A 13306-nucleotide genomic window follows, 5' to 3' on the forward strand; every position below is an offset into this window, starting at 1 on the left:
GTTACTTCTTCAAAAAATTCAATCAAGTTTGTGAGACATGATTTCCCATGCACAAAGTCATGTTGACTATCCCTAATCAGTCCTTGCCTTTCCAAATACATGTACATCCTGTTCCTCAGGATTCCCTCCAACAACTTGCCCACCACTGAGGTCAGGCTCACTGGTCTATAGTTCCCTGGCTTGTCTTTACCGCCCTTCTTAAACAGTGGCACCACGTTTGCCAACCTCCAGTCTTCCGGCACCTCACCTGTGACTATCGATGATACAAATATCTCTGCAGGAGGCCCAGCAATCACTTCTCTAACTTCCCAAAGAGTTCTCGAGTACACCTGATCAGGTCCTGGGGATTTATCCACCTTTAACCGTTTCAAGACATCCAGCACTTCCTGCATAAAAGCAGCAATGTACTTTGAGGCTTTATAAGGCTCTGGCCAGACCACATTTGGAGTATTGTGCGCAGTTTTGGGCCCCATATCTCAGGAAAGATGCACTGGCCTTGGAATGTGTTGAGAGGAGGTTCACGAGAATGGTCCCAGGAATGAAAAGCTGAGGAACTCTTGAGGACCCTGGATCTATTCTCGATGGAATTTAGAAGGATGAGGGGTGATAGAATTGAAGTATACAGAATACTGAATGGCCTGGACAGAGTGGATGTTGTGAAGATGCTTCCATTGGTAGGGGAGAAAAAGGAAAGACCTTTTTAGAATGGACATAAAGAGAAGTTTCTTTAGCCAAGGAGTGTTGAATCTATGGAATTCATTGCCACAGAAGGCTGTGGAGGCCATGTCATTGAGTATATATAAGATCGTATTAAATAGGTTCTTGAGTATCAAGGGGATCAAGTGTTATGGGGAGAAAGCAGGAGAATGGGGTGGAGAAACTTATAAGTTGAAAATGTGTTGTTGGAAAAGCGCAGTAGGTGTCGATTCTCCTGTTCCTTGGATGCTGCCTGACCTGCTGCGCTTTTCCAGCAACACATTTTCAGCTTTGATCTCCAGCATCTGCACTTTCTCCCTGGAGAAACTTATAAGCCATGATTGAATGGTGGAGCATACCCAATGGGCTGAATGGCATAATTTGTGCTCCGATGTCTTATGGCCTTATATAGTCTTTACAATAACAAGTGAGTCTGTATGTCAGGTAATTTGCTGATCCATTCAGGTTCTCCTGATGCTGACTCTGGCTGGATGCGCTGTTGATTTCCACAGTCACTAATGAGATTATCAGTCATTTCTCTTTGTGTTGTCAAGTTTTTCCTGTCATGGACTGCAGTTGCTGCCTCAAAATTTGTTTACTCTGATGCACTACAGCCATGTTTGCTCTAGATTAACTACTGACTGACCAATCTTCAAAACTATTTTAAGTGATTGAAATCTTCATCTGCTTAGTGCCTTTAGAGCTTCCAGTTTATTTTGAAGCTCCTTGTTTTACAGCATGGATTCTTCTAACTCTTATCAATTTTTAGTTTTTGTTGATCTAGGATTTTCTGCTCTGACATCCTGCTTTGACAAGTGTTCAGCATTTTCAATGTTTTTTTTCTCTTTTTTTTGCTTTTAATGAAGTGTTCCACTTCCACTTGCAACTTCACTTGTCTCTAGATCCTGTTCTAGATTTTTCACTGGAACATAATTGCCGACATTTATTGCTAAAAGGAATGTTTCATGAGTGATTTGCAGCTCCTTAATGTGTGCACTGTGCATCTCAATGTGTTTTTGCAGGTCTGTCAGTTTTTCTGGCATTACTTTGAGCTCAAGCCAATGTTTCTGTAGCTGCTTATGCCGAGCTTGATATCTTTCACATGCAAGTTGTTCCAGACCTTGCTCTTCTCCTTCAGCTTTTTCCTCTTGATCTTTTGTTTTATTCCCCACAGCACAGAATTGAGTTTTCCCCTCCATTACTACAGAAGAAAGTGTTCTGCAAATATTTAGTTCTGCAGATGTTTATTGAATAATCTGCTGTAGTTTTTGATATGCCTCTGATGTTTGACTGATTCCATAAGTTGTGACTAATGCAAGGTCACAACGTGCTTATGTATCTGCAATTTTTGGTCCATCAATTTCACTGATGTAGCACGTGTGCGACATCCAGGCAGATTGATGGTACTTGCACTTCAGCCCTTTGTGTGCAGCTCATTGAACTGTTGAAATGTTGTGTTTTACATTAGTAGGTTTCATCATAGCTTCCCTTATTTGCACATGGATTTTTTTTTAGAATTCAGTGATGGTAAATTGATACTTGTTCTGTGTCAATGTTAGCCAGTGATAAATCTTCACCAATTTTCTGAGGCAGACAATTTGAATTTCTGTAAACACTTTGGATGGTGTGATGGTATTGATTTATTTCCACTAGATTGACAGTGTGAAATGTGTTTATCACTCTTTATCTTGTTGTGACCATCATCAGATTCTGATTTGTTGATCATTTCAATATTACATATCTGATGGGATACCAGATGGTCTTTATTGCAGCATTAAAGATACTCATCGTGTATGGTTTGCTTGGTCAATGCACAGCTGTTTGTGGTTTTTTTGCTCTTTGCTCCAGAGTCAATGGTCTTATCTGCTACATTGCAAATTCATTGAAAGTTGGGCATTTTCTTTCTGCATACAGAAAGCAAAACCTCCCACATGTCTCACAATGTTTTAGTATTCTAGTGATTGTGTCCACTGTTGGGTTTATACTTAGGACCTGTAAGTTTTGTTGAGCTGAGAGCATTGTTTTGTATTTATGTGTGCCCATCAGTAGCTTTTCAATGCCTTAAGTCTTTGATTTTTTTTGGAAAATTGTTCTGTTATGCTTCCAGGGGGGTGGAAGCAATAGCAAGTAAACAATTCTGTTGGCTCGCCATCAGAAAAATCACGTGATGAACTATTTTCTTTGCACCTGCTCATGAAATGCACTCTGTTTTATGTAGTTTTCTGTCTCAATAGCATGTATTCTAATTCATGGATACAGAAGTTTAATCTGACTCTGAATTGGTCTTCTAATCTTTTGGGGATCTTTTGGCTCTTCAGCTGTAGTCTTCTTGTGTTACGTCTGTGGAGACCGAGACTCCCAATTACTAAGCAAATCTTAAGAGCTTGCCTTTCTGCACTTGGGTACACCAAATACAGAAACCAAGTTCTGAATACTGTTAATCATTTTCATCCAGGGCATGGAGGGATTTTCTTATGAGAACAGTGTGTGAAGGTTGGGCCTGTGCTCAATGGAATTTAGATGAATGTGTGGCAACTTTATTGAAAGATACAAGATTCTAAATGGACCTGACAGGGTAGCTGTAGAGAGGTTGTTTTCACTTTGTGGAAGGGTCTCGGACCAGAAGCACCAATTGCAGAACAAGACAGAGATTAGGAGTATTAGGGCGCAATGTGGGAATCCTATGAGCTAACCTGTAAGTTCACATGAAATTACAGCTGGGAATAGAATGAGGAAGAAATGTTTGAGTTAACTTCATAGGTAATAATCATATAAATAATTTAATATTCATTTTTCATTTATCCTTATTCAAGAAAGGTTTAAAAAATCAAATTACTTAAATTGCATAAACATGTTGATACATCAGAGAAATTTCTGTGAATGTGCAATGTGCCTGATTCAGCATTAACCCTGACACTTTATTTGGAATGGAATGTGAAGGTGATGCTGTACAACACCGAGAAAGACAAAGCAATGATATTACTCAAGTATAAGAATGAAGCATAACCTTCGGAGTGGAGTCAAGCTGGTACAATGGAAGAGAGGGAATGGTGAGACCAGAAGTAACAGGTGTCTTATCATTTCTGGAAATGTAAAAATCAATGTGTTTGTCTAAAACAGACCATTTCAAAATTTGAGTAATGTACTGTCTATGTAACTTCCAATGTATAAATATCTGATGAATTCTCATGAAGTGCTATCTTGGAATCTTTTCTGATGTGGATTTTCCCAACATTGGCCCAGTAACTGATCATTGACCTACACCTCGAGGCTCTTAAGATTATTTTGTAAAATAATCGAGCATAAGGAGGATTTTCTTCACTCAGAGGGTAGTGAATCTGTGAAATTCTTTATGCAAATAGCTGTAGAGATTGCTTTTAAGTATGCTAAAGATTGACATAATTGTTTTTAATCTTTAAAGAAATCCAGGATTAAGGGGTAAAGTAGGAAAGTGAAATTGAGGGTCGTTAGATCAACTATGATCTCAATGAATGTTGGAACAGATTTGATGGACTGAATGGCCTACATGTTATGGTCTGTGGTCTTACATATATTTCTGTTAGAAGGGCTAATGTATCCCAATTTAAATTAAGGAATATTGTGGACACTCTAACAATATATCTTTGACCTTCCCTTACTTAGTATTGATCCATCACACACACCGATCACTTCCCTCTAAAGGTGAGTTAACTTGGCCTTAACAAAAGGATTTGTCTGCTCACCAGCAAGCTATATTTTCAATACCCTCCTACCCTGTAACAAACAAAGATATCAAGGGTTTTCTCATGCACTTTAGCATGACGTAAGACTATGTATTTGACCTGCAGATTAACTTGCTTGATAGTTCAAACAAGATAGGCCTCATCAGCATTCTCAAGTCCTGGCTCAACTGGATTGCCTGGCATTCGTGTCCTACTCTGTTCTCATTTTGAACAACATCTCCTTCAATTCCATTCATTTCTTCCAAATTATAGGTGTTGCAAGGAACAGTCATTGACCACAGTTATGCCCTGCCTTTGCGTGCGATACATGAAACACAGGAGAAAGTGAGGACTGCAGATGCTGGAGATCAGAGTCAAAATGTGTGGTGCTGGAAAAGCACAGTCAGTCAGGCAGCATCCGAGGAGCAAGAGGGTCGACGTTTTGAGCATGAATAGCTTATGTTCAAAACATCGACTATCCTGCTCCTCAGATGCTGCCTGACTGGCTGTGCTTTTCTAACACCACACTTTTTGATACATGCAACATTCCTTTTTCAACCACTGTTCAAGAAGCCACATTATTAATAATGGTCTAATAATCAATCATTCACCAGGGAGTGATTAATTGATTGGGTCAGGTTTTTTAAAACAATAAAACATATTACAGGTTGCAAAGTGGACATTGCAAAAAAGTGTCCCAATTTCTGTGTGTGCAGTTTGCAGATCCACAGCTATAACCTACCAGGCAAATTCACAACACTGTATATATGCACACAGCACCCAGCCTATATTTGGTCTACCCAATGTAAAGGAGACCCTATTGTGAGCTGTGGATACAAATAACTAACTTGGAAAAAGTACAAATAAGGAGTTTTTGGGGCTTTGAACATCTTGTTACATCTACTTCTACTAATGGTGCAATAGATGTAACCTTTAGGGTTCTGGGAATGGACAAGGATATCGCAGAAGGAATGATCATTATGGGATACCGACACAAGCCTGGATGGAAATATGTGTTTGGTGACAGCATTAAACTAAAGATGGTTGAAATGGCAGAAGATGATCCACTCAATGCTGAAGTTGAAGCATTGAAAGGTGAAGTCAAAGGAAACTCTTATCATGTTTCTGGAAGGAAAGTGCAGCTGCAAAAAATTGTGTCATTAGAACATGTGCAATGGAGATGGAGAAATCAGGAGAATAGGATGGAGTCCTTATGGGAAGCAGAGTGTGTGGAAGTCTAGTTAAGGTAGCTGTGGGAGTCAGTGAGTTTGGATTGAATATTACTGAATACCTATCCAAGACGACAGAGAAATCAAGGAAGGGAAGAGGTGAATTAGAGGTGGACTGTGTGAAAGTCAGAGGAGTGTTGAAATTGAAAACAAAGTTAATAAATTTTACCAGTTCTGGGCAGGAGCAGTGTATAGCATTGATACACTCATCAACATTTCATAAAAGAGATATGCATAGCTGAATAGGACTGGAAAAAGGAATGTTGCATGTATCCCAAACAGAGGCAGGGCATAACTGGGGCCCATGTGATTGCTATTGCACCATCTGTAATTTGGAGGAAGTGAATGTTAGAAGAGATGTTTTCAAAATGAAAACAGAGTAGACTACAAATGCCAGGCGTCAAGGTTTAATCAGGACTTCAGAATAAAGATTTCAATCTCAAATATCCAACTTAAAAGAACAAAATGGGGAAAGAATGTCCACAAAGAATGAGTGAGAAGAATGAATTTCTCACAACTGTCCTATCGCAGAGAGCCCCTGGTTTCACTAGATTAAGGAGAAGTTTGTATTGCAAGTAGCTCAGATGCAGAATAAATCAACAGGTCAACCAGGCACTGTGATGTTCCCATGTACTGGCTAGTATCAATCCCTATACTCACCACCCCAGAGCCTCGTTTCATCCATACAATAGTGAGAGATGGATTTCCAGTCCAGGCACAGTTAAAGATAGCACTTGAACCCAGGTCCACAGAAAGAGACTGAGGCTCAGATGTCAGCCGGGGACCAACTGCACAGAGAAAATGGAGAGGAAAGATGAGTGGAAATGAAACATGTTCAGTTAAGCTTGAGCAAAATCCCAAAAACAACTTGGTATTCATATCATTTTTAATGCAGTAACATATCCCAAAGTACAGTGTAATAAGATAAAATTTGACTGAAACACAAGAGGAGATAAAACACAGCTTCTTTAAAACCCAGTTATCTTTAATTTCAATTCAAAACTGCATTAAAGCAATTTGCTTGGAGTCTGTTCAAGATGAACCTTCCTCTCCATGGTGGGAGATGAGAATGGCTCTGACTGGTGGGTGCAAATCACAATTTGAGCTTTTGATGGTTTACCATCACAACCACTGTGCTCCACCCCAAACCACTGGCAATGACTTAATAGTGTGATGTTACAATGAGTGTGACGTGTACACATAATGCCCAGATATCAAGGAGCTAGCGTCTTATCAAATATCTTCCAGTTTGGCAGACAGTGGTGCAATGGTAATCTCACTGGACTAGTAACCCAGAACCCCAGGCCTTAGCTCACTATGGCAGATGGAGAAAATTGAATTCCGTCAAAATCTGGACAAATCACTGGTGACTATCTAATCACCTTTGATTGTCATAAAAAAACAGGTGGTACTTTAGGAAGAAAATCTGCCATTTTTAACTGCTGGTCGACATGTAACTCCGGATATACAATAAAGTCGTTGACTCTTAACTGCCTCTTGGGCATTAAGTATCGGCAAAAATGCTGGTCTAACTGGCAGCACCCACATCAATCAACAAGACAAACTGGGAAATGGCTGAGCGTTGGGAGACTGGGGAATGACAAGCACAGGTTAAACATTCCTTACAATACACGTCGACAGTTCGGCTGATGTTTGTACTTCCCAATGGGTTAGACACAGCGCAAGATACAGGCTCCGTGAAGAAGGTGTAGTCCACAATTGTCTCATACGTCTCACCCAAAACTCCTCTCAGCAACTGACCACCCTTGGCCCATCTGAAACACAACAAATTTCAACATCACCAAGTGACTGAACAAACCTGAAGCATTATGAAATATCTCATATTATTGTCACACTTCCATTAAAGCAATAGCCCTCACTAGAATAACATGATATACCTAGCTCCCTCACTGTAACAGCCTGTTGTAACATGTGCCCTCACTGTTACACCCTGATAGACTCCAGTCTGTCACTGCAGTACTCTCTGTTACTGATCTCTTTTAAAGACCTGAATATTGTAATTGTAAAATTGAAAAAAAAAGAGGGTGGTCATTCTGTGGAACGCATTGCCGCAGAGGACCATGGGGGTCAAATCATTGAGTGTATTTAAGACAGAGAGATAGGCTCTTGATTGGTAAGGGTATCAAGGAATATGGGAGAAGACAGATGATTGAGTTTGAGAAATGTGTCAGCCATGATCAAATGGTTGAGAAGACCAGAGTGGCCAAATGGCCTAATTCTGCTCCTCTATCTTATGGTCACCAATGTAACACACTCTGTCATACCCCTCACTGTAATGTTGTCTGTCACATGTCCCACTGACAACTATCTATGCCACGCTTCTTGCTGTTACACTCTGCCACATCCCTTACGATAACAATCTGTCACATCTATCACTGTAACAGTCCCTGTCACACCCCTCACTGTAACACCCTCTGTCACACCCATCAGTGTAACACTCCCTGTCACATGCTTTGATGTCACACTCCTAACTTTCTGAGTTTGTGACCACTTAATTACAGTCTCTGTACTTTTGATGTGAATAAAATTGATTTTAGAGGACAGAGAGTTCAGAATATCCGCAATTATTTTGGCTGACAAAACAATATGAACTGAGTATACTGGTATAATATGATGAATATGTTGTACTGAGGATAATTTAGGGCAGGTGATGGATGGGTGTTGTCTTGCAGCTCCAGAAATGGACTCATGCAGTTTAAGACAGCTCAGGAAGTTTCAAACAGTATTCTGTTGAAGAATTGCCACCTTTAATGAGGTGTTGCTTTGCAGCAGTTACAGCGTGTTACCGTTCTTGTTGTGTAGATCAAGAGACTTTGAGAGACAGTTATGAGGATCTGATCATCCTTCATGGGACTGATATTTCAGAATGTTCCCAGGCTCAGTATTCCAGGCAAATAATCCTTATCACGCTGCTGTCTGAATTGATCGGTCAGGCCCTGAGGCACGCAGGAGGCTTTAATGTGTTCATCCACGTCACAAGATCACATCTCTGTCCATGTCAGCACCTTCTTCGTGATGTTTGAAGCGATTGACAGGGTCACTAATCCTGCTGGGCTTTCCTGATAGCTTCAGGAGTGAAAGATTAATCTGAACTCTGCTCTAAGCAAAAGCAGAATGGGATGATTGGGACATTAAAGAAAATGCTCCTTTTCTTCCATTTTCTGTGAGCCCTTTTGCTTGAAAAATTCAAAAGGTGTGGAAATGGATGGACAATAGTCACCTGAGTGAGCAGTGGTGGGATAGCTTGAGACCAGTGATCATATGATGCAATCTCTCTTAATTTGTTCAACCAAAGCTGGAGACTCAATTTGTCACATACTCCATACTGAGCCCATGACACAGCTACTGGAAATGGACGTCTGCAATAAGCAGGAGCAGCTGGAGAGTCAGTGAAGGGATGTGTTTCTCGGGTGTTTGTTTTACACATTTGAATATCTGTCCATAAACTGAATATAAATAGCTGAGCAGAAGAGGAATTAGGAGGGTCACAGTTCAAGGTTTTCAGCATTGATGACAGAATAGCACAGATGGAGGCCATTCAGATTGTCATGTCTGTATTGGCTATCTGAAGGAGCAAATCGCTTAATTTCAAATCGTTGAATATTCATTTGTAAATTTTAACATCAAAAAGGTGGAAGTAAAGGATGTTTCATGCAAATCTGAATCTCCTACCCCTACCCCTACCAATATAGGTGTATTTGGGTTGGATGAAAATTAGTCTTCTGTTAGTCCCCATCTCTCTCTCTCTTTCACTCTCTCTCAAATCCACACATGTCCGTGAGCAGAGGGAGTATGGATAACCAAACTAAACCACACCACTTGCAGTTAGTTACATTTTTCATCCAGGTTATGTGCTTCAACTCCAATAAATATCATCTTAAACCCATTTTGACCAGGATTTGGGGGCCTCACAAAACTCAGCGGGTAAAACATATCAAGACAAATGAACAAGGAGCAGGAGTAGGCCATTGAACCTCTCAAGTCTACTCTGCCATTCAATAAGATCATGGCTAATTTGATTGTAACCTCGAACCCACATTCCCAGCAACCCTGATAATCTTTCAAAATTACCAGAAGTCACCATTCATAATGTGAGTGTATTTATCACACAGATTGTGGAGCAGGAGTTTCATCCTAATCTTACTTGACTCTAATTTCTTAATCAATGACTCTACACAGTGTACCCCTCTCTCCACACTATCTGCCCATCAATACTTGATCTGCAACAATAACCCTCAGCTCTATAATTTGTACTCCTCTGACCACCCTTTTTGCCACAATCTCTTCGTTTTGCAATCTGTTCTCTCTTGCTGTCTTTCCCTGACACTCCACCATGTGGTTTTCTGGATGGACCACATCACAATCCTTCTCTGCCGCTTTGTGCTAGCTCCTGGCTGTACACTATTGATTGCCTGGCTAACAGGCATAACCACTGGGGAGAAACAAGGAGTCACCAGCTGTTTCAAGCTTTCCTAACTAGAATTCCCCCTTCCCCCATGATTCAAACAGATTTAGTTTTATATTTTAAAAATATTGAGAGCAAGCATTCATACTGCTAGAGGGTCTCGTTTCTAAGAGCAAGATGCTAAATTTAAAAAGTGGCTACACCAACAAATATAGCATCTTTAATGTAATTCAGCACTCAAAGATGCTTCACTGGAGCATTATAAAACCACATTTGACACTGGTATGATATGACTTTCTGTAAGTTAGTCTACGTGCATATACTACAAGATTCAGCTTCTTATTGGGATAGATTTCTTGAAGTTTATTAACAACTAATTATGGACAAAAATATGAATCTTTTCTTTACACATACAGTCAGGGTGCTGTACTTAGTTATGTTACTATTACGTTATACACATAGTTGACTGGCTGCTGTTAACTGACTAAATAACTCTATAGAGGATAAGATGGAGTACGATTCTAATAGAGTCATGTAGAGTGAGGTTATCTAGCTGTCCTAAAGGTATAGCACCTTTCTGAGATCTGTGCAGTAGAACAAAACAACAATGAACATAGGGAAATTTTGGAGCAGGTGACCAAGAAGGAACATCCTCAACATGAGTGGATCAGGGAGCATGTTAGGGTCAAGACAGTGGAAAGCACAGCATTTGGTGAAGTATTTGAAATAAGGGATGTACAAGATGTGAAAGCAGGAGGAGAGCTGAGATCTCAGTAGGGTTGGAGATTAGAGAGGTAGGGAGGAGAAAAGGCCCTGGAGGAATTTGAAGACCAGACTTAAGACGACGCAAGGTAGAATTTCAGTTCTAGGATTGATTGATTTGGATGTCATGGATACATCAGTATGCAAATTGTAGGGGATCGCAGCAGGCTGGGAGACTGGAATTAATGTGATCCATGACCAGCCTTCTGAAACACTTCATGAATGTTGAGGTCAGAGCCATTGGGCGGTAATCATTAAGGCCCATTGCATGTGCTTTCTTAGGTATGGGGATGAAGGTGGTCTTCTTGAAGCAGGTGGGGACTTTGGTTTGCAGCAGGGAGAGGTTGACGATTTCGGTGAAAACCTCCACCAGTTGGCCTGCACAGCAGGTATTCGGTCAGGCCTGTTGCTTTCCTTGGGTTGACTCCCAGGAAGACTGATCTGACATCTGCAGCAGTGACCGAGGGAACAGGAGATCTCTCGCGATGCTGAAATTAAGTTCCAGATGGATTTCTAACTCATTGGCATACATTTTCTGAGCATATTCTTGCAACAACTTAGACTCCTACTCCCTGGTGCCATTCAGGAAACTTGGTCACAGTTTTCCAAGTGAAGAACTGTTCTTTCTTCAAGTGTGATTATGAAGACTGGTCGAATAGTGTTCTTAGCAGAACTATAAAAATGCTGCCCATATCCTAACTTGCCCCAAATACAGTCCAAAAAGTGCTGACTGACTTATGTTCGCTGCTGATCCAAAAACACCTTGATCTTTGTTCTCAAACTTGGTGTCACAAAGATCTAATTTAGCTCTGACTTTAGCCATGTTAATGAATATCTTAGTGTTATATGTTATCATTTCTCATCATTGAAATGATGTGCCCAGCTTTAGGCACCCTGGCAACAGTGGTGATGGTGTCTGCTATGAACATAACTTTCCAATGATTTATACATGATTTTTAGAAACAAGTGCATCCAAGAAACAGGACAATTTAAATGATTGAGGACTAGACTCTGACAACTGGACAAAGAACAAGAAACAATCTCCAACTTTTTCAGTTACCACCATGTTGGGTGAGGTGAACTGGCAAAGTCAGATCTCACTAAGAATTTCTGAGTGTCTCCCTGGATGGTTGCATCATGCTACACTATAATTACTGTCCTCCCCCTTTTTCAGACAACTCCTCAACCTTTTGTGTCTGCCACAGTTTCTATCATCATGGTTCTGCTACCCAGATCCAACCTATGCCTTTTCCTTTCCCTCCTTTTTGACTATATGCTAGGCTGACACTGAGTTATAGAGTTAGCTGAAACCATTTTTTCATGTTTTTATTGAACAATGAATGAAAATGCAGAATCTTTGCTGCAATGAAAGACAGTAGGATATTTATGGACACTCATTTGAACAATTAATTTTTGGCAATGATTCAATTAGCCATTCCAATTTGAAACCATCAAGCTGGAGGCCATCCAAGTCATTCCCAAAGCACCACTGCGGGAATTCCTTGGTGTGGTGTTGTAGGCCCAATCACTTACTGCTGCATCATCAATGACCTCCTTTCCATCAGAGTGGGGATGTTTACTAGTTATTGCATTCAGTTTAAAGTATTTTCAATTCTTAAGAAAGTGAAGCAATCTGTTCCCACAGTTATTAAGACAAGACAACATCCAGGTTTGAGTTGATAAGCGACAAGTAACATTCACACTACATAAGTACCCAACAATGCTCATTTCTAACAAGAGAGAATCTAACCATCTCCCTTTGACATTCTATGACATTCCCATTGTTCAATCTTGTGCTGTCAATATCCTGAGTGTTTATTCATCATAAAATGACTGGACCAGCCATCTCAATACTATGGCTGCAAAAGCTGGTCAGAGGCTGGGAATTCTGTCTTCTCCCAACTCCACACAACTTATGCACAATTTGCAAGACACAAGATTAGAGTGTGATGGAACACCTTGCACACCATCAACTTGCCTAGATTATTGCTGCTCCAACAATGTTCAGGAAGCTTACATAGAACATAGAACAATACAGCACAGAACAGGCCCTTCGGCCCACGATGTTGTGCCAAACATTTGTCCTATCTTAAGCACCCATCCATGTACCTATCCAATTGCCGCTTAAGGGTCACCAAAGATTCTGACTCTACCACTCCCACAGGCAGCGCATTCCATGCCCCCACCACTCTCTGGGTAAAGAACCCACCCCTGACATCTCCCCTATACCTTCCACCCTTTACCTTAAATTTATGTCCCCTTGTAACACTCTGTTGTACCCGGGGAAAAAGTTTCTGACTGTCTACTCTATCTATTCCTCTGATCATCTTATAAACCTCTATCAAGTCACCCCTCATCCTTCGCCGTTCCAACGAGAAAAGGCCGAGAACTCTCAACCTATCCTCGGACGACTTCCTCTCCATTCCAGGCAACATCCTGGTAAATCTTCTCTGCACCCACTCCAAAGCTTCCACATCTTTCCTAAAGTGAAG

General features: G+C 40.7%; 1 protein-coding gene across 6 annotated transcripts in view; it reads right to left on the reverse strand.

Moving 5' to 3' along the window:
- kirrel3a (kirre like nephrin family adhesion molecule 3a) overlaps positions 1-13306 on the reverse strand; it is a 568693-nt gene that overhangs the window by 72581 nt on the left and 482806 nt on the right. For all 6 annotated transcript variants that reach the window (XM_043676910.1, XM_043676908.1, XM_043676912.1 and 3 more), the window contains exons 7-8: positions 7253-7401; positions 6287-6414 (exon numbers count right to left, since the gene is read on the reverse strand). In XM_043676910.1, the coding sequence (XP_043532845.1) occupies positions 6287-6414; positions 7253-7401 (277 nt within the window). The remainder of the gene's footprint in view (positions 1-6286; positions 6415-7252; positions 7402-13306) is intronic.

Source organism: Chiloscyllium plagiosum, chromosome 35, assembly GCF_004010195.1.
Source record: "Chiloscyllium plagiosum isolate BGI_BamShark_2017 chromosome 35, ASM401019v2, whole genome shotgun sequence".
NCBI lineage: Eukaryota > Metazoa > Chordata > Chondrichthyes > Orectolobiformes > Hemiscylliidae > Chiloscyllium > Chiloscyllium plagiosum.